General features: G+C 36.5%; 2 protein-coding genes across 2 annotated transcripts in view; one reads left to right on the top strand and one right to left on the bottom strand.

The window, feature by feature from the left end:
• Nucleotides 1–137, bottom strand: part of cpeb3 (cytoplasmic polyadenylation element binding protein 3) — a 71535-nt gene extending 71398 nt beyond the window's left edge. Inside the window, exon 1 of the mRNA XM_059358887.1 lies at nucleotides 55–137. Within this exon, the coding sequence (XP_059214870.1) occupies nucleotides 55–94 (40 nt within the window). The 5' untranslated portion in view covers nucleotides 95–137. The remainder of the gene's footprint in view (nucleotides 1–54) is intronic.
• Nucleotides 138–1103: 966 nt separating this feature from the next.
• marchf5 (membrane-associated ring finger (C3HC4) 5) overlaps nucleotides 1104–22438 on the top strand; it is a 53226-nt gene continuing 31891 nt past the window's right edge. The window contains exon 1 of the mRNA XM_059358895.1: nucleotides 1104–1548. Within this exon, the coding sequence (XP_059214878.1) occupies nucleotides 1505–1548 (44 nt within the window). The 5' untranslated portion in view covers nucleotides 1104–1504. The remainder of the gene's footprint in view (nucleotides 1549–22438) is intronic.

Raw genomic sequence — 22438 nt, 5'->3', positions numbered from 1 at the left:
ATTAATGTAGTTTGTTAATGTTAATGTAGTTTAGGCTAATTAAAGACATCTTACCGCTGTTAGACGTGTTCTGCAGCCAGATGTGCATCTTCATGACGGGTCTGTCTTCAGGAAGCTCTGGTCTCTCGGTCACACATCTGCCTGGACTGGATCACAACATTAATTTGGCATTTTTGGTCATAAGAGGCAGGGCCAGATTAACACTTTGCTGTACCATGGGCAACTATATTCAAGGGCCCCATCATCACAACCCCAGAATCACCACAATCTGGCAAAATACATATAAATAAATTACAGTAATATACAGTTAATACACTCAATACATCAATAACTAAGTGTCATCAAGTGCATTTTCATGTACAGATGTGAAAAACGCTCATAGAACTACAAATGCACCATGATGTCCTCTTGTCAAGCCACGCACTCACATATGATGTTATGAAAACAAAACACATCAGCATCAGTATAATCTGTCAAAATTGACCCACTACATTGATTATAATAATAATAATAATAATAATACATTTTATTAGGAGGGCGGCTTCTTGGCACTCAAGGATATCGTACAAAAAGATAGAAAAAAATAGGAAGGAAGTGTCCTCAACATTCAAAGCATCCAATATTTATTTATTCAACACTTATTCCTAGCAGCACAGATGTATTCTTTACTCCTTCTACTCTACTCCTTATACTCCTTCTTTAGACACTTTATATTTTATTGTATTTTTATTGTATTTTTATATTTTATTGCTTGAAGTATGCCTAGGTTGTTCTTTTTATTTAATTGTCATTGTCTATGTGTGTAATATTGCTGCTTCACTGTAATTTCCCAGCTTGGGATAAATAAAGTATATCTATCTATCTATCTATTGAACTGATAGAGCCACCACAGAGGAAGACAAGACACAAACAAAAATCAATAATCTAGAATTAAGTAGCATTTTGGTCCTCAGCTCATTTTAAACAGAAATCACCCCTAAAATTCATTTCTGCCCCTATAATTAATCCGGCCTTGATAAGAGGGGGGGAAGCATTATGAAACTACATTTCCCATGGAAGTGCAACGCTGCGACGCCGTTGTTGTGATGACGTCATCACGCACAGCAGTCTGCGTTACCTCAGAGAGTCAAGCGGTCACGCCAAAGCGATAATATTGATGAGAAACGGGACCGTAGCCGTTATAAAGGAGGTTTTATTATCTGATTTAGTTCTTCGTTAGCAGGTAGATGTTCTCTAGGCTGCAGCTGCCGCGGAGGAACACTTTACCGCTCAATAACTGGCTCGTTAGCAGCTGACTCCCCGTAGCAACACAAAGGCCTATGTAGCTAGCTAGTTAGCCCCAGCTAGCTAGCAACCACAGCTGCAGTAGCTAGTTAGCCCCAGCTAGCTAGCTAGCAACCAGCTAACAGCTGCAGAACACCAACAGGCGTGTCGTTTTAATGTTCTACCTGTAACAACAGCTACAGTGAGTCAGCATTGGGCTTTTTTCTGCTTTTCTACGACCATGGCGGATCAGAATGCAGTGGCCATGCAGCAGAACCTGGACAGGTGAGTTCAAGTTTAAGCTAACATGCTAATGCTAATGACAGCTACGTAGCTCTACGTCACATCACAGCGATGGACAGACATGAGGAAAGTTGTTGTTTTGCTTTAATGTTCTGACATTTATTGACTCAATATGTAATAGTCCTTTATTACAGACCACTTACTTAACCCTATAAAGCCTGAACCATGAAATAATTGCCAGAAAATTATATTTTTTAAAAACTTGAGTATTTATTGAACCTGCTGACAAAAAAAAAAGAAATCAATTTGCATATATGAATTCTAATTTGTATCATATTTGATACATCAGGTCTTTTTGTACAATTTGTTGCTCACAGTTTGTTTTTCTTGAACTAACAAAAACATAAAACCGAACATTTTTATCCTATTAAGACTTTCCTTTTAACATTTAATTCAAATATGCAAGAAAAAAATATTTATCTGCTGATATGAAGTTTTCACACCAGCAATGAACCTGTATCATTTTTGCTACATCTGGTATTTTTGTGCAATTTGTTGCTCAGTTGTTGTTTTTTTAAATCTCCAACACATGTATACATCAGGTTTTTCAGGAAAAAAATATATCAGACTGATGATGTAGAGGTCTCAACAACTTGTGTATCAAATATGATACACTTGGCTTTATAGGGTTAAAACCCCGTGAATAATATCATTAACATTAGTTAATGTTACTGTGTTTCTGCAGTGTTTATACAGGACGTCCTCCGCTACTTATGGCATATGATTCATAACGTTACTGCTAATCACTTTCATCTCTCACTCTAACAAACACATTCTAAAGCTGTGTAAAAAGAAAAAACCTAATTTATTGTTGACACTGATACCATTTGTTTCTTGGTTTTATTTTTTATTATAATAATATTTTTTATAATAGTTCTTTGTTTTGTTTTATTTCTTGTGTCTAGTTTTCATTCCCTGTTTTGTTTTGTTCTAATTATTGTACAGTGTCCTTGAGTGTTTAGAAAGGGGCTTATAAATAAAATATATTATTATTTTATTATTATTATTATTATTATTATTATTACAATTGACCGACAATCTATGCCTACTAAGTAGGGTTGTAACAGTTCTCCAGATGCATGGTAAAGTTTTGTTTTTTTTGATGGCAGAAGAATAAGAAAAAGCAGGGAAAACAGCTTTATAAAATCAACCACAAGACCATTTCATAGACTATATAGAACACTCAATTAATATATTTCTACCTAGCTTCACATGAATTAACAAAATAAAGAGCCTATGCGGTGGCATCAATTCCTAAATCAGAAGCTGATGGAGGGATGTAAACAGTAACAAAGATGTTGCATGTGAACTCTGTAGCAGATAATATGGACGTAATATGGACCGTAATCACCTTCACATTTTATGAATCTTAGACCTTCACCTTGTGACGTGTAAATGCACTAAAGGAAAGGTTAGACGTGTCTCCATAAAATAAATGTCCTGTTAACTATTATTGACCCGAGTTGAAGACTGTATCCGGTGAAGTTTCTGAAAAATCACGTTCATAGTTAAGAGTCATGGCTCTGAATGAGTAACCAGCCTGCTTATCTCTGTCACATAAGAGCCTGAATGCTATTTTCATGGCGAGTTTACTTTCATTCTGTTACTATGTAAACATTAACTGGTGCATACAATAACCAAACCTTAAGTAACTCTGCAGGAACTTGATATGATGTCTGAATGTGAGCATGAAGTTTGTTGCCACACAGATGTGTAAAAGAAACATAATAACGATTTGAGCAAACACAGAAATAGATATTTTAAACTAAGTTGGGGCAAAAAGAAATGTCTGCAATCTCTGCAGTGTGTTTTGAGGCGTGTTTGGCACATCAACACCACAAACAACAAATACAAACATGCAGCATCATGGTGAAACATTTTAGGAAGTTTGAAAAGCATTGAGAAGGAAGAGAAACTCAGCTCTGATAGCTACAAAAGAAAGCTGTGACACTGGGGAGATATTCTGCTTTCTGAGAAAACCTTTTGTGTGATTTTAACATTTGATCGGATGTTTAACTTTGTGTCATGCTGTCAGAGCGCCATAGCTGTCCGAGCCCTTGGAAAGTGTTGAAGTGGCAAGTTTTCTAGCTGACATAAGAAGTTGAAGCATGTCCTCTGACATTGAAGTGTGTGAACGCTCTGAATAGAATAAAGCAATTGCTTGGCACAATGCAGCAGCCAGGTTGAACAGCTTCATGGTCACATGGAGGGGAGATCCATCAGGGAAGGTGGGGAAGTATTTTGAGCTACAGTACAGGCCAAAAGTTTGGACACACACCTTCTCATTCCTTTATTTTCATGACTATTTACATTGTAGATTCTCACTGAAGGCATCAAAACTATGAATGAACACATATGGAATTATGTACTTAATTATGTACAAAAAAAGTGTGAAATAACTGAAAACATGTCTTCCACATGTGTTCATTAATAGTTTTGATGAATCCACAATGTCAATAGTCATGAAAACAAAGGAAACGCATTGAATGAGAAGGTGTGTGTCCAAACTTTTGGCCTGTACTGTATAAACACAGACAATCCTACTGTAACTCTGCCAGTCCCTTGGAGTAGCATCAGGTCCTTGTTCAAAGCTGTAGCTGTAATTTTGGAGGTCACAGTCGGCATAAAATGCGGACTACAGCCTGAAATGTGTCTATAAGGCTGCCCTCTTTTTATTATTTGTGAAAGCATCTAACTTCTCTAGGCAGTAAGTTAAATTCACATTCAGCACATTATTATTATTCTGCGTGTGCTGCTGGCTGTGTTGCTGCAGCATCCTTCCTGCTGTCAACATTTTCACTGTTGTTGGTTTGTGATGCAACTTTTTCTTCTTGTTGCCCTACAATGAAATGTTGCTGCAGAGGAATCTCACAGTGGCAATGTGTGATTTAAATTTAAGACTTTAGGTTTTCCCATAAAATACAGAAGTCTAACACGTTATGCATCAAACTCAGATGTTTTATTTTTTAACAAATATTTAGAAAGTGGTCCTGGAAGTAGTGAAGTGATTTTAGCTCACCTTGGGGACTTAAGTACCACTTTTCATGCAAATCGCATCACAGTGATCAGCTGCATTGTTTATTGCAGCTAGATATATTTTGTGCATTGTAGCGGTGGAATGATACATTAATCTGTATCAGTTTAATGATTTGATGATCAACAATCCAATATTATTGGTGCAAAGTGAAAATAGATATCTTTAGGATGTGCCTTTATTCTCAATTTCTACCTTTTATATTCTTTCCACTGTCTTAATGAGCTCCGTGATAAAATTGTCAAATCATGTTTTGACTGGAACTAATGATTGGACATAAATGTAACAGACTGATGAAATCGACTATGATGCATCTTGTGCATTGTGTTTGTGTTCTGGTCACAGGAACCAATTTCACTTTGCAGTATTTTGTTTCTTGAAACAGCCAGTAAATCCAATGACAACACGTAGTATTATTAATACATTTGTTGTATTTACTGGCTTTTTTAGTGTCCATTGTGTCCATGATCTGTGCAGTGAGACCTTGTAGTCCTGGCCTGAATTCATACAACACACCGAGGAAACAGTGGGCAGAACTTATTGTGTGATCTGATATTATTAAGTAGAAAATAAGAAACGTCTGAGACGGTAGGAAAAGAAAGTTCTTACCTGCCAAGGTCAAACCGGAGATCAGTGTTTGTTAAAACATGACAGGAAGTCTGATCAGTGATCAAATGTAAACAAAACGGTCACCACGGCAACAAATTGGAACCATGTTGTGTTTTTTTAAATGTCAAACATTGTTGTTTAGTGTTTGTCCACATTAAGATAAAATGACCCTGAACTTCAACTGAGGATGATACTTCAATTCAATGTTTTAAATATTCAATCATTTAAATAAACACAAAGTGCTGGTTTCAATCTGTTAAACCCCAGATATTACTACATTAGGGTGATTCTCATCAACATGGTGCAGCTCATAGCAAACATCCAAGAGCATTGAATACATATTTTCTTTGACCCTTTATAACATTTGCAATCTAAAGTCACTGTTTAATATGAATTTATAATCTATTTGAAAAATTTAAGGTGTTTTCTGACATTTCTAGAGACACTGTGAGCTAAATTCATTACCCGAACACATTTTTAAATGAAAAAAAAACGACAAAAGTTTTTTTTTTGTTTTTTTTTTGGCAAGCACTTAAATATGCCCAAGGGTAGCTGGTATCACCAACATTTATTTTATTAAAATAAACACATATTATAATGCATTTTCATTCAGATTTTGTTCTTGATACAAATAATTATACATTTGTTTAAAAAGTATAATTTATATTAAGTTTATTAAATATTTCAGTGTATGATTTTTTTTATCTGGACGCATTATGGTAATGAATGTGTGAATCAAAAATATGTTTAAAAATATAGAAAAATTATTTTAACACTAAACAATGAATTGTGCCTCATTATGGCTATATTGTTCATTCATATTAAAGTCAAATATATTAATTTAATAAAGTATGTCTTTATAATCTCCACAGACAGAACTTAGACTGGCTTTATGAGAATCACTCATTAGGCCTTTTTTCATCTGATATGAACAAGATATATGAAATAAGTAAAACAAACAGTATTCTATCTATGTTTATTTTCTACTTGCAAGCTTTTTCACCTTTTAGTCTCCATCAAATGCAGCTCTGATTGAAATATCTTGCTTCCGAAAAGCATTATTATCAATCTGCTGAATCAAATGTAACCTGAGAGTCCTATCAGGTGTTAACATTACTGAAGATGATGTCATCTGTAATTAGTGTATATTTGATTACATTTTGTAAATGGAAATCCTGATATGCATAGTGTGTCGGCTCATTTCTTTCTTTATTGGCGTGTGCATTGTTTTGCCTCACCTAATTATGGTGAGTTCAATGCCTCGCTGAAACTGTGGGGCTTGGTAATTGAAGTCCATGTTATGAATCCAGATAAAAATAATAATCATGATTGAATTGGCAGTGATGCATAATATATTTAGTACTTTGACAGACTATTTTTATATGCCTGGCAAAACACAAAATTGAAGTGCAAACTTGGACTTGGCCACACAAACACTGCAGAAAACAGATTAGATGTGATCAGATGTGAGTCTCCACCGAGGGAGCAGCGTCTTGTTTTCAGCTCGGACAAATCTCTAAAAACATTTTTCTCAACTGACCGGGCTGATATATCTCCCCACATTTATTTTATTATGTAATAATAAAACAGGGCTTTGCTACGTTTGAAATGTGGCTGAGAGAGCTGGGAAATGTTTTACACTTGGAGAAAATCAGGTACATCATATCTACTAAAGAGGATATCTTTTTTAAAATATGGCAACCTTTTCTTGATTTAATGTCTAAAAACTGAATCAGTGTTATTGTGTAGCTGTGCCTTTTATGTTATACCCTTGTTTTGTTTGTCTAATGTCAAAAACTCTGTCAGAAAAAAACAAAACATGTATTGTTCTGTGTAGCTCCACCATTTATCTCTAATTTGTATACATCATTTGTATATATTTTTTCTGTTATGAAAACAATAAAAATAAATACACAAAAAAAATAAAATAAAACAGGGCTTTGCCGATGTGTTTGAGTTCACTTGTTAAAGTTGGACCGAGCCGCTAAAAAAGAATAATTCAAAAATATATGTCAAATGACATACAATTATATTCCCTTATATGTGAATAATTCAAAACTGAATGTGTCCATTTCTAATTCTTCATATATTTAGCATATTATTAACGTTTTGGTGTGGTAGTCCTAAAATGTGTCCACCGGTGCAACAAAATAAAGAATAAAGTCATTATTTAATTCAGAGAATGTTGGACAGATAAGATAGATAAGCCCACGGCATATTAGCTATGAATATTTTTTATCAATTTACATTATTTTCAATGATCAATCAATGTAAATTGATAAAAATATTCAGATCAATACTTAAACTGCGTTGTACCAAAGGACTACCTTAAGACCACCAGTTCCAACACTGCACGGAAATAGTAATATAATAATAATAATAATAATAATAACTAGAAAATTCCTAAAGAAATTTTGATTGTGTGCTTGCCTCTGGACCGTGACTCTCGTGGCTTATCAAAAGGGGCACGGATTAAACAGGGACTTTCTGCTGAGTACACTCACACCTCATACAAGTCTCTAGGACAAACGGTTCACTAGTTAGTAAAATGGGCGTGGCTTATCAAAAGGGGCGGGGTTATCAATCACCAGTTAAACGGACTCTATGCTGAGTAATCTGACATCTTATACAAGTTTCTAGGACAAACGGTTCATTAGTTAGTAAAAGGGGGCGTGGCTAATAAAAAGGGCGGGAATTTATGAATTATTGTTATGTAGAACTGAAAAGTGATGAACCATCATCATGCATGACAAGTTTGAGGCAGATTGGACAATGTATGGTCAAGTTATAAGGTCTCATGTTTTATGAAGAAACACCATGTCTGTTTACTTAGAGTAAACTGACAGTTATCAGTTAGAATGTCTGTGTTGGAGGAGGGGGGGGGAGGGGGGAGGCTTTGGTAGCTAAGCAACCACGTGGCCAGGTGGAGTCGACCAATCAGAGCAGAGCAATCAACTGAAATTAACTGACGATGGAGACAGTTCCATCAAAGTGAGCAGACAGAGGTCGACAAACTTGAAATTCTGGCCTCGAACAGAAAGCATTTTCGGCAAAACCATAATACCTATCATTGATCCGACTTCACTTTGAGCGTCCTGAGTTCTTCCTGAACATCTACATATGTTTTTTTTTAAGAAAAATGAAAAAATAGCTTTGTTAGAGCGATTTTAAAAAACTGTTAAATTTTTTTTTTTGAGAAATCTTCCTTCATTTTTAACATGGGAGCCGATGCGGCAGTTGGTGCATTTTGTTTGAGCATCTGTGCGTCCTGCGCCCAAACTATAACTCTGACAGCTTTACCAGAGGATTGTGAGTGAGAGGACAAATTTTCCTACGTTTCTATGTATAAATTATTTCTGTAGAGTGAAATTTGCGGCCTGGAGCGCAGTTTTCAAATTTATTTTTTGACAATTCTTTCTCTCCCTCTACACTCTGTTTGATGACTTCTCCACTCTAGACTCTCCATAGGGTTACATTGGGGGGATTTTTTGACGTGTTTTTGCCCAATAATTTGAAAACCGTTTGTCGAAACCCTTATAAAAGTCATAGCACACTTGTCATGGGCGAGCCGGTCGATTTGATACCTTTTTTGTATATGTGTGACCAAAACTCTGGGAGGAGTAGTCGACCGAAAAAACACCACGGAAGAAACGGAAGAATAATAATAAAGAGACATAAGCCCACGGAATAACAATTAGTGTGCTTTTGCAAGCAAGCACACAAAATAATAGTAATATTATGAAAATATTTGAGCCAGAAGTGATCTTGTGTCCAGAGATTCTTCTGTCCTTCCTGGTTCTGGAAGGACCCCTCTCAGTAATGGGCTGGTCATATTAATGCCTGTTTTATATCTACATCATGGCGTTGCTCCAGGAGGACAAAATGTAATGTGTCATTATAACTCTGCATAGGGACCTTAACACTTATAACCTCTAGATTCATTAAGTAAACACTCGTATGACATGCATTCAAGTATTTTAATGTATTTAGATGAATTTTTCATTAAATGACAGTTGTTTTAAGATAAGTAATGCTACCTAGGACAGTTGCACCGGTGGACAAATGTCATGTTCAAAACAGAATATTTGCATAGTTGAAGAACGGTACTCATTGTTTGCAGATGGATTAGATGTAGAAGAATGAACTGCATATTAAAACATTAATTTTAAAGAAATATTATCAAATTTTAGTAATATTTGTCACTGGGAACACAAAAATTGAGCGTCACGTCAACCACCCATGAGCAGAAGCTTCCAGCTCGCTGCGTGTCGTGCTGAGCAGATGCGGCAACATTGGGTCGGTGTGGCGTTTCCCTCAGAATAGTCCCTGGCATCTGATAGCTAGTGCAGCACGTACTAAAAGGCATTTGTAGGCATTTGACACAGCACTTTCTGTCAATATTGAACCTTGGACTTTGAAACTATTTCCCAAGCACATGGTACAGTAGCAGGAAGAAAAGAAGAGCACGTGAGCTTTGTTCTCTGTTCTCTAGCTGCTGCTGCTGGCGGTGTTTGAGGAGTGATAGCAGGAAGATGTGTGTCGTGTCCCCGTGCTGCTGCTAGACGGTTGTGCAGCCGGCCTCTATCACTGACAAACACAAGCTCCACATGCTCTTATCGGGACCTGCCACCAGCAGCAGCTGCCCCTGCAATGCAGCGTTTCACAAATAGATGTGGGGGACACATTTCAGTCCAGCCTGACCTTTTTATTGGCTCTCACGCAACCTCCTGGTTTTACTCTTTTCTCCTCAGCTTTTGTCGTCCCAATCACCGACCCTGTTGCTCTCCATGTGAATAGCTCTATAAATATGTGCTGCATGTGTGTGTGCAGGCATACGGGCTTTAAATGATTGACCCGGTAGTAGGGCTGGGCGATATGGCCCTAAAAGAATATCACGATATTTCATTCTATTTTTGCGATAACGATATTCTTGACGATATTAGGAAATACTTAAAAAGATAGAAAATAAGATTTTTTTTGTAGTCTGTATAAATAATAAAAAATCTAAAATGTAGTTTGTAGTGCAAATCTCAACAGTTGCCAATACAAAAAAATGTACTCTTGAGTATGAGCAAATAATAAAAAAAAAAACCATTTAGGTGTTCCGGGGGCATATTTTAATGAATTAAAATGTATGAATTTTATTATTCTTAAAGGAGAATAAAGTTTATTGTATGTTTTATTTAAGACATCTTATTTTGACAGTTTCTTGTAAATTCTGTGGTGGATTCTCAACACACTGTGCTCTTATTTTGAAAGCTGCATGTGTTTAGCTACAGGGAGTCAGTAGCTTTTTGTGATTAAAACAACTTTAACCACTACATCAAGAAGTAGGAACGTTGCCAATATCATGATATGCATTTTTTTTAACCATAAAAGAAATATACCGATATTATCGTGAACGATACGATATGGCACACCCCTACCCGGTAGCCATGATTTGGTTTTGGTATGAGTTGGCTCTCTTCATTGCTGAGAAAGTGCCGTTCATTGTCTTTGTTTAATACAAATCTTAAAAATTAGAGCTTGAAGTCACAGTGCTACTATTTTTTTTGCGCAGCCATTTATGGACTATTATACTAAATACAATCACATGGAAAATTAACAACTGTAATTTTTAGAACACTTGACATCCTCCAAGTTGTATTATTACTATTTAAATCTCTTTCTTTTATTTGTAAACCTTATTATTGTTTTGATATTTGATTTGACTCACCTAGGTTTTTTTTTAAAATTGCTTTTATTTTTTTTACGACCATTCTGTTCTTTCGTGTTGATTTCAAGCATAAATCAACATGTACCTTCTTTATTTTTGTATGTGAAGAAAGAAAAAAAAGCCAATAAAGAGAAGTTAAAAAAAAGAAAAATACTTTTTTTGTATAAGCACATTCAGGGTTTCCCTGCTTCCTGATATACCTGAGAATTTAGTTTTAGTTTCTAGTTACCCCACTTATGACAACACCTGGAAATTGATTAAAGTAACCAGATGTCCTGGAAAGTTTTAATTGTACTTTATTTACTTTAACTAAAAGTAGATGTGCACTTTTTTCAAAATGTACCTGTTGGTAGATTTAGCTGTGCTGTATGACTCAAAGTTTCCCAGACACAAAGCAGAACAGCAAAACAAATCCTTTTTGACTCCCGTGTCAGTCAAACACGCAGCAATCTTTGTTGGCGTCTTGTTTTCCCCCGAGCCACATGCTAGATTCTCAGAAAAAGCCCAGAGGAAACTAGCCAGCCTGCTAACCTATTCTGACAGGTTTTCATTAGGTTTTGTTGGGGCAAAACAGCTTTCTGACGTTGGGTTAATGGGCCCACTAGTGACTGATTGACACTAGACTTTATGTTAAAGCATCGTTAACATAAAGTAGTAAATGTTACCACTAAAGACTTCTAATGAAACCATCATCTTCAGTTTAAGATTTTAAGACCTCATGAACATCATGGATATAAAACTAACAGGACTGGGCCTAGACCTAGACCTGGTTGGTCCTGAGAAATTATTTCTTAAAAAGAGAGGAAACCCTGATAATGCAGATATAGTAGAATCACACATTTGTGTCAAATATTAATGTTATTTAATCCGCAATCTGACAACAGTTAAGGCCGATATACTTAAGTCATTCTGTTTGCACATCAGACGAGCCTCCTCACTGTCCATTTTTAAAAGTCATCTTAAAACCTATTTTTATTCCTTGGCTTTTAACCACGCATGAGACTCTGCTCTTGTTTTTAGTGTTTTATGATTTGCTTTTATTTATTTATTGTCTTTTAAAAAGCAATGAATCTATTTATTTTAGTGTTTATTTCCTGTTTTATTTATTTTATTGTCTCTTGTTCTGTTTGTTTATGTACAGCACTTTGTTGCGGCTGTTGTTGTTTTAAAGTGCTTTACAAATAAAGTTGAGTTGAGAAAAGTTGAGTTAATTAATATCTATATTTAACATCATTGATATTGCTGTCAACACACCATTTGCTGCATTTCAATCTAACACTAAACTTTTTACAGATTCTATCAGAGCTTTTCCTAGATGGGACAATACATTTCCCAGAAGTTTTAAGAAACAAACATTACATGTTAACATTATATGAGCCATATGATATTAGGGACTTCCATAAAAAAGGAAAAGTTTTGTATTAATGGATTGTTCTGCACAGCTGGTTATAGTGTTGTTAACCTCTGGAGGCCAGTTGAAGCGTAAACAAACCTTTTCCTGGACTCGACTGTTGATCACATGCTGAAGTGATCCAAAGGTCACAGTGGCCAGTAGTACTGCAGGTTATAGAGGTACACAGATCTGTTATGGAGGATTCTCTGCTTGTAATAGAGAGGGACATTAGTTGACTCAGTAAACAAACTTGAGTGACTTATTAATGACTGATAAACAACATTAACTATGATATATATATATATATATATATGATAATACAATACAGTAACTGCAAGACAAAAATATTGTTTATTTGTTTATTGAATGGATCCCCATTATCTGACGCCTTGGCGACTGCTAGTCTTCCTGGGGCCCTAAAAAGAAATAGAAAATGACATACAAACAACATAAACAAAAACAGTACATACAAGAAAAACAATAACAAACTCAATTAATACATACATGCAATACTGTTAAAAATTCTACATTCATATTTACCCGACAAATGTTATACTGTAAAAATCATTAATTCACATGTCTATGGTGTCAATATCAGCTGTATACACTTATAATTTGTCATTTCATTAGAGAACATTTAAAAGGAAGAATCATCCGGCTACAGGTATAGCAGAGAAAAATAAATAAAATAAGAAAACAAAATAAATCGTAACATATTAGTAATCATTCATTTGGTGGGCGGCATTAAGTGCGTCTTAAGTAATTTTTTGAATGACAATTTGTTTTGCGTGCTAGAGATATTTCTGTTGGTACCGTCAACAAGGTGTTGATTCAGGAGCTGCAGGAGTTTATTCTGTAGTCGATTGCACAACATTGTAAGAACACCTGTTATTTTGTTCACCTCGTGGAAAATGACCAAGAATACATAACTATCATATCTTCTCAGAGTCAGCATGGCAGCAGATGCTCACCAGTTCTCCCAGTGCCAAACACCCATTTTACCAGAAGTTGTCACGTGAAACATGCCTCAGTTTCTCTGCACGGTTCAGCTCGACTCAAGTCCCTTTAACAGGTCAACAGGTCAGGATCAGGGCATTTCCTCTTTTAGCTGCAGAGAGAAGTTCCCTCTGAGCTGATGGTCATAGCGACATCATGGCATTAAACTGTTGTGACAGCGTCTTCAGCACATCACTGCTAGATCCTTTAATCAGCAACCAAACGGGAATGTCTGCACTGTGTCTGTCTAGAACAGGGATGGGCAACTGGAGGCCCGGGGGCCACATACGGCCGCACCCTCACCTGAAGTGGCCCTCAGTGCAACTACATGCATTTGAGCATGAAATATTAAAAGTGCTATGTCAAAATGCACAAAATTACTTCTTGCAATTAATGTTGGTCTGCTGTTCTTACACTGAAAAAAAAAGAAATCACAATAAGTGGTTATTTTCAGTGTTCTTATTGGCAGTCTATGTTTTTTCAACCAGCATGTGCATGCATTGTCAATGTTTGTGTACATCTAATTGGTCTATTTATGGAAGCTTTTGGTTATTTAAATATGGTGGATTTGTGCAGGATGTCCTGTTTCGCACAATTCTCTATGTGCATAGTATGAATTCAAAGGTTGATCAGTTTAAACGATAAATATATTGTCTTTGTACCGTGTCAATTAAATATATGTCACAAAGCTTTTGAAATCATCACATTCTGTTTTATTGATGTTTTAGACACACACAACTTTTTCTTGGAACCGACTTGTACTATTGGCTCAGATTGACCAAGATGGTTTAAGGCAAGGTGTGAAAACCAAAACAGAAGAGTTCCAGGCGTGTCTCGTTGTGTAGCTCCATGCTGTATCATGCAGTGGAAACAGGACATTAGACCCTGTGTAGTTGGATCCATTACTGCTCCAGGGCAAACAGTCTGGGCTGTTGTTGTTAAACTGACATGGACAAGACTAGTTAGTGATTGAGTAGAAGCAGTCAGACATGGAGAAGCCCCCTTAGACCATAACCTTCTTTTAAGATCTTTGTGGGACAGAATCCGGTGCTTTTGTGCTGAGGAACCTCCAGTTTTCCCACAGTCACGTGACCGTCGCTGGGTGAAAGGAGCCTTTGTCGGCGGCTCATGCTCTTCTTAGAGAACGGAGCCTGACTGGTGAGACGATGAGGAAGTAGCGATGCTGTCCCACTCATCTTGGTACACAGTGTCAATCACACCGCCACCTTGTTTTCCTCTGGAGCCCCCCATCGGACCGCCCTCTCCCCTGTGTCTGTGTAACCTCATGATGCAGCTCTGCGCTTTCTTAGAACAGTAGTTCTCAACCTTTTTGAGTCGCGACCCCCAATTTAACATGCATGTTGTCCGCGACCCCCACTCACTGAACACAATCTCAGACGCACACTTCAGATCAGCCAAAAAAGACACAAAATGACCAAAAAAGGAAACAAAATGACCAAAAAAGACACAAATTGACCACAAAATGATCAAAAAAGACACAAAATGACCAAAAGAGACACAAAATGACCAGAAAAAGAAACAAAATGACCAAAAAGACACAAAATGACAAAAAAACACAAAATTACCAAAAAAAAGGAAACAAAATGACACAAATTGACCACAAAATAATAAAAAAAGACACAAAATGACCAAAAAAGACACAAATTGACCACAAAATGATTTAAAAAAAAGACACAAAATGACAAAAAACACACAAAATGACAAAAAAAAGACATTAATTGACCAAAAAGACTAAAACACATTAACACATGAACACTTTAACACAGTGGAGACAGAGCTGACTTCCAAAATGATTTGGCGACCCCCAGAAATCATCTCGCGACCCCAATTGGGGTCCCGACCCCAAGGTTGAGAACAGCTGTCTTAGATGATCTAAATTAGCTCCTGGGATGAAGTGCAACTCCTGATGTTGGCTCAGCTCCTCTGGAGGATCTCCAGTCCGTCAATGCTGCACATTCTTCTGATCCTGGCAGCTTGACGGTTTGTCACAATAACTGGTGGAATAAAAAGGATAATACACGCTGCTGTTTGCATGGCCTTGAAGTTTCAAAGCAGTCGGTTAGCATTAGCTGGATTAAAGCTTCATTGTGGAAACAGCAAAGCCCTACTTGAGTTTGGCTGTTTAACATGTAAATAAGAGGTTGAGATGGAGGGTCACCTTGCTGCAGCAGAGTCCAGGCAAGCTGCCACATCAGATCTGATGTTCTTGAAGGACATTTTCATGGAAACCTTCCAGGTCTTGTAAAGGAGTAACAAGGCAATGTATCAGGTGGTAGTGACACCTTTAACATTATGTGTCTGTAGGTTTGGACTTCATCTTTCAGAATCAGAATCACTTTTATTGTCACTGTACCTGGGTACAATGAGATTAATAAACACCACCAAGTCAGTGCGAGAGACAATGTCTCAGAAATATAATAATAATATACAAACAGACATAAGGACATAAGGTGCACACTTTGAATTGCAGCAGTGAAAAATAAATATGGCTTCATTTTTATCATGTATAAATATGTATAATCACCAGCAAACCAGTAGGCCTTGTACGTCATTAATGAAGTCGTAAATTGTTGTAAACACTGGTTCACTCATAGGTTTATAAGCCAGTTTTTTGTCAAGTTGCATGGGAATTCTCTGTATGCAGGAGAACATTTTGTACATGTGCAGCTTATCTGGCCGACTGTTCTGTTAAACAGGGCTGAGGCAACAACAAGCTGCAGATTAAGGTTTCTCACAGAGGATAGCGTTTCGCTGCTGTTGTATTAGAGGCTGTCATGCTGCGGGGCTGGGTTACAGCAAGAAGAGACAGTCAATCTAAGGTTTTGTTCTCTGCTGGAGACATCTGTCCACTCTGCTATTCAAATTTCTCATCCTCGTGTTTTAAAGATGCCTCGGTTTCAATCTCTGTGCTTTTTTTTTTGGGTTGGGGGGTATTAACCCCCGGTGCAGGGAATGGCAACAAAATAGATAGATAGATAGATAGATAGATTACTTTATTCATCCCCGAAGGGAAATTCAGTTGTCACAGCAGTCCGGTATTCAAGTACAATAAAATACAATCGAATAAAATACTGAGGTAGCATAAATAAAAACAACAATAGAAAAAAACACAGAATAGAACAAGGACACTTAAGAAGTTAAAAAAGAACATCAGTTGGTAGGATGGTTGGCAAGATGATGGTAATAATTAAACTGGTGATATGATGCAACAATGCTATAGTGACTAGACGGTATATAATAATAATAATAATAATAATAATAATAATAATAATAATAATAATAATAATAATAATAGTACAGTATATAATATAATATATATAATATAATATAATATGTAATAATAGATAATAAACAATATAAAATAAATAAAATGAAAAATATAAATAAAGTAATTTTAAATAAAATAATATGATATATAATATATAATAATAATAATAATAGTAATAATAATAATAATAAATAAGGCCGGTATAATAATAATAGTAGTATATTACAGTATATAGTAATAATAGTAATGGCAGCAACATTATATATAATAATAATAATAGTAATAATATTAATAACATAGCAAAGTGTCGTGAAAATCCTCAAAATGCATATTTTATTAGTGTTTTCCAGCTTTGCAGTGCAACAAATTGCGATGATTGCATCACATGTTGTGTCAAACAGCTTTGAGGAACAGTTCATGCTCATATACTCATCAGAAGGAGGAAGAAGTGGGCAGTTAGGTGCTAAGCTCCATAAAGACCTAGACAGACGTGTGAATGGAGGGTTAATGTTCCCGTCAGGTTCAGATTCACCACGTGTCCCTTCAGCCGGCCATGTCACCTGAGCACCTCGACCCTGAGGCTCCTCTCCTGCATCGTCATGTTTTATTCAGCACCAGGGGACGATTGGAAAATCATCCATTGCAGGCAGCAGCCGAGCAAATCATCCAGCTCGGCCATCCACAGAAGAGCCTCTGCTCCCCTGTGGCCCAGTAACACAGCACACCTAGACTCAGTATGGTGATGACAGAAGGCCACAGATTTGCCCTCCATTATTCAGCTGTGGGAGCACCATGGCTGAAATATACATGGTGTACTATAGGAATCCACTGAGCCAACTACTGGATAAATATTTAAATGCTGCTAGAGGTGGCCACCAAGAGAAGTTTTCTAGAAAGTAACTAGAAGGTCCACCAACCTCATTCCTTTTTTCATAAGAGGTCATTTAGGGGCCTTTATTGGAAAATGACTATCAGCTGTCGTGGTTACTGAGGTTATAATAGTTTTGGATTTTTCATTAGTCTTAGTTTTAATTTCGTTGTGAATTTTTGTTTTCAAATTCAGTTCGTTTTAGATCGTTTTTAGAGTGAGTTTGCTAATTTTAGTTTAGCTTTTATTTTTTGAAAACACTTAGTTATAGTTTAGTTTTTATTAGTTTTAGTTTTTTTGTAATGGGTATGTGCCTTCATTTCCTTTGGTTTATCATCTCAGGCCCAATAAGGTTATTAACTCTTACAGTTCTGGTGTTTTGTATTTTGGTTCTAGTGTAAACATCCCAGTCTCAGTAAACATATTTACCATGTGTTCCTGCATGTTGAAATAGAAACACTGAAGTATGAATGAAAAAAGTTGACAAAAACGAAAACTAAGGACATTTCCACTATAATTTTAGTTAGTTTTAGTTAGTTTTGTAACCACACAATACAGTTTCAGTTAACAAAAATGTTTTTTCAATTTTAGTTTTGGTTATTTTGTTAGTTTTCGTTAACTATAATAACCTTGGTTGGGTATCAGCAGGTACTGTAATCACCCAATATCAATTACTATTGAAACTTCTCCAGTGAAACAATTCATGCATTCAATGCTTTTTGCACCCAGACCCAGAAAAAAAGACCATTTGTATGGTTTTGCTCACAGCCAATCACCACAAGTGCTCTTCAATGAAATGCATCATGTGATTGGCCCACTGCTGCAGCAGCTACCACCCATTTAAATTTAAATTTAAATACATTTATTGGAAGTACTTTGGGTGGTATTGACAGACAACCTATTCTGTCGTTTAGTTTGGAGATCTTGTTGACCAATGCAACGTGGGTAACAATAGCAGACTATTTATGAGCACAGTCTTATCGGTAACCTACAACAGCTTTCCCATACTTATTTCCAGCAATTTCATTTTGTCTGCTTCTGAATATTATTTCTTAGTTTCTTTGGTTCAGACAAGGTAAGTAGGAGATGTTTCTACCTGACATGTTTCAACTGACAACTTCAGTCTTCTTCAGAGGTGTCAGCTGATAGAAAGGACATTAGATCCCATAGCCAAGAGTTAGGGGAGGGAGTGACGAGTGTTTTTGTGGCGTTCCTCATGAGGCGTGGTCACCATGACAACTGGCAGGTCGGTCAGGTTGACCACGCCCCCCCCCTCGCGTGGAGAAGATTGAAGTTGTCAGTCGAAACATGTCAGGTAGAAACATCTCCTACCTACCTCGTCTGAACAAAAGAAACTAAGAAATAAATTTCCCATACTTAGTTATGCATGTAAGGGTAATGTTCTGCATTCTGGGAATATGTAAAGCAATTAGACCTCAAACCACAGTTGGATATTTACTTCCTGTTGAGAGTGAGAAGGCTCTCATGGGTTTCCTCCATTTCATTCATACCTGTTGTTGAAGAGGAAGTGGAACAGTAAACTGGATGAGTGTTATCAGGTCAGACAGGCGGCTGGTTGTCAGAGAGAGATACTGGCCTGGCTCACATCTGGCCCAGTTTAAACCAACCTGCATCATTGTCATGAAATGGAAACATCGACCCAGAGTTCAAATTTGTGTTAATGCAGCAGTCAGTGACAAATAAACCTTTATCTGCTTTTTCCATATTTATTTACATAAATGTGCCTCATTATAGGGCTGGGCGATATGGCCCTAAAAGAATATCATGATATTTCAGGCTGTTTTTGCGATAACGATATTCTTGACGATATTACCAAATACTTAAAAATATATGGAAAATATTATTTTTTTAGTCTGTATAAATAAATAAAAATCTAAAATGTAGTGTGAAGTGCAAATATCAACAGTTGCCAAATACAAAAAAATTTACTCTTGACTCTTGAGTATGAGAAAATAATAAAAATAACCGTTTAGGGGTTCTGGGGGCATATTTTAATGAAATATTGTAAAGGAGAATAAAGGTTCTTGTATGTTTTATTTAAGGCATCTTATTTTGACAGTCTTCTTGTAAGTTCTGTGGTGGATTCTGTCAACACACTGTGCTCTTATTTTGAAAGCTGCATGTGTTTAGCAACAGAGAGCTTTTTGTGATTATAACAACTTTAACCACTACATCAAGAAGTAGGAATGTTGCCAATATCATGATATGCATTTTTTTTAACCATAAAAAAAATATACCGATATTATCGTGAACGATACGATATGGCACACCCCTACCTCATTATAACCCAGGACCTAAAAAACATACATCTGTATTGCAGTTTGTCTCTCCTCATTGTATTTCTGCCGGGGTTTATGGAGGTGTGTGTCGACTAATCATTGTAGCATTCATCCAGGGAAATGCCAACTGTTCAAGGTTCAGTGTAATTATTAAAATGAGAACGTAAATGTCACACACGGATATTCAGGCTGTAAATGGGTGGAAGGCAGCAGTCAGTCCCTGAACCAGGGATCTCCTAGCAACAAGCTAGCACCAGGCATCACTGAATGTGAATGTAGCTTGAAGGAAAATCTTGACATTTTGGATTTTAGTGTGTTATTCAACAATTATCACAGTGTTCCTACTTTTTTTATTAGAACAAATGGTGCCCCGTAGTCATAGTTTGGACGCGTGGCTTTGCTAGTCTTGGCCTGGTGTTGCTGATTTTCTGATATCAATTATTCAGGTCTAACCTATGACTGTTTTCATAAGGTGGCAGCAGCTAAAATAAGAATGTGACTGGTTTAGATTCTTGGTCCTCGCCTCATGCAGCGAGACACGAGGGTGGTGAACCTTCCAGTCACTTGCAGGCGGCTGATTAATTATGGAAAAGCAATATAATGTCCCAGTGGGAGATGTTCTGGTGGTAAGGTCATTAGTATCAGTATAAGGTCAGGAACTGGATATCAGATTACTGGCCCAGATGTTGGACAGACATGTAGCGGAGGACTCAGGGTGGATTGTTCACAAAAGGAGTCCAATTAACTGGGAGATAGTACACTAGGCTAGCCAAACATGCTAATGGCTCCTTTCCTGTAAGGCTGGGGTCTCAAACTGGCGGCCCGCGGGCCAATTGTGGCCCTTGTGATGATATTTTGTGGCCCCCACCTTGATATGGAAGTTTAATGTGAGTTTTATATGAATGGCACTTTACCGTGTTGTGTGTGGAAGGTCCCTTTAATTACTGTTTTTGGTAATTTTGTGTCTTTCTTTAATAATGTTGTGTCTTTTTTGGTAATTCTGTCTTTTTTTAGTAATTTTGTGTCTTTTTGGTAATTTTTTTGTCTGTTTAAAATAATTTTGTGTCTTTTTTAATAATTGTGTGTCTTTTTTGGTAATTCGGTGTATTTTTTGGTCATTTTGTGTCTTTTTCTAGTAATTTTGTGTCTTTTTGGTAATCTTATTGTCTTTTTAAAATAATTTTGTGTCTTTTTTTGGTAATTTTGTGTTCTTTTTTTGGTCATTTTGTGTCTTTTTCTAGTAATTTTGTGTCTTTTTTAATAATTGTTTGTCTTTTTTGGTAATTCTGTGTCTTTTTGGGTCATTTTGTGTCTTTTTTTAATAATTTTGTGTCTTTTTTGGTCATTTTGTGTCCTTTTTTTTTTCCTTTTGTGTCTTTTTTTTAGTAATTTTGTCTTTTTTCTGTCATTTTTTAAATGAAATTTTTTTGCGTCTTTTTTAAAAAAGTAATTTAGTTTTTTTTCTCATTTTGTGTCTTTTTTGGTCATTTTGATCCTGCCTCCAGCGGCCCCAGGTAATTTGAGTTTGAGACCCCTGCTGTAAGACATAAGTTTGAGGAGGTGGACTCTTCCTGCCTCATACATGCTCCTTTTTTAAGCGTAAGAACAGTTTAGTCAGAAGTCCTTCACTGTGTGTGGGAGGATATAATGCAGCAGGAGAGGAAGGAGGAAGTGTTGGATGCTTGTGGCAGGAGGAGGATGTTAAATATGGTCTGGCGTTGGTCCAGAACCAGGCATTTGTCTGGATGTCACACAACAGGGACTGTGTGTCCTCGGTTCCTTTTGTGCTCAGCCAAGCCCCCTTGTGCTTTCACTGCATATCCCATCTTATCAGAATACTGTGTGCACTTGCACAGGGACGCCCTGGAGAATTCACATTCTGTGAGAATAATCCTTCAGGTGATGTCAGAAGACTGGAGCTTAAAATAGAGGCAAAGCAAGCGGCCATCTCCAGCCAGAACAAGAGAAACGCTGCACAAGTAATGTTGGCCTTATTTTAACCCTCTGGAGTCCATCTCTTTATTTACAATGCACATGTTTTATTTACAGCAACAACTTTATTTATATCTGATATGTAGACAAGCTGAGAAAGCCAGTTAAAGTTCAATCATAGGAGCTTTCACAGTGTCACATTTATGTTTCTAGAACATTTTTAAAATGTGAATTTCCTTTCTACAATGAAAACAATTATTATTTTTTTAATTTACATGCAAATAGACTGTTTTGTAGTTTTATTATTTATTTTTTTCTGCTGTTTTGTGTGTATAAATGGTAAAAAAATAAAAAAATGTAAATGGTACATTTCCATAGACACCTGTATTTTGGGTTCCTGTCAGCTTTATACTTTGTTAATTAAAAAAAAAGAAAAATCTGACTGAGACTTTTCTGCCAAGTTTGTGTTGAGTAAAAGGAGCCATGCATGTGATGTAAGGACAGACTGAAAGATGCTGAACAGAGACAGAAATTAATGCAGAGGAAGTTGACACATTTGAACCAAAATCTCCTGGACGTCAGAGGTTTATATGTATTAGTCAGAAAGGTATACATTGTGATCAGAGATGGTAGCAGCCATTGTGATCTATAATATAATCCCTGGAATGTTTGATGTGTTGTATCCAGATGGAGGATGAATGTTTGTGTGAGTGAGTCTGTCACTGAGCAGTTCCT

The sequence above is a fragment of the Centropristis striata genome, chromosome 20, assembly GCF_030273125.1.
Source record: "Centropristis striata isolate RG_2023a ecotype Rhode Island chromosome 20, C.striata_1.0, whole genome shotgun sequence".
Lineage (NCBI taxonomy): Eukaryota > Metazoa > Chordata > Actinopteri > Perciformes > Serranidae > Centropristis > Centropristis striata.
This window is presented reverse-complemented; position numbering and strand designations above follow the sequence as displayed.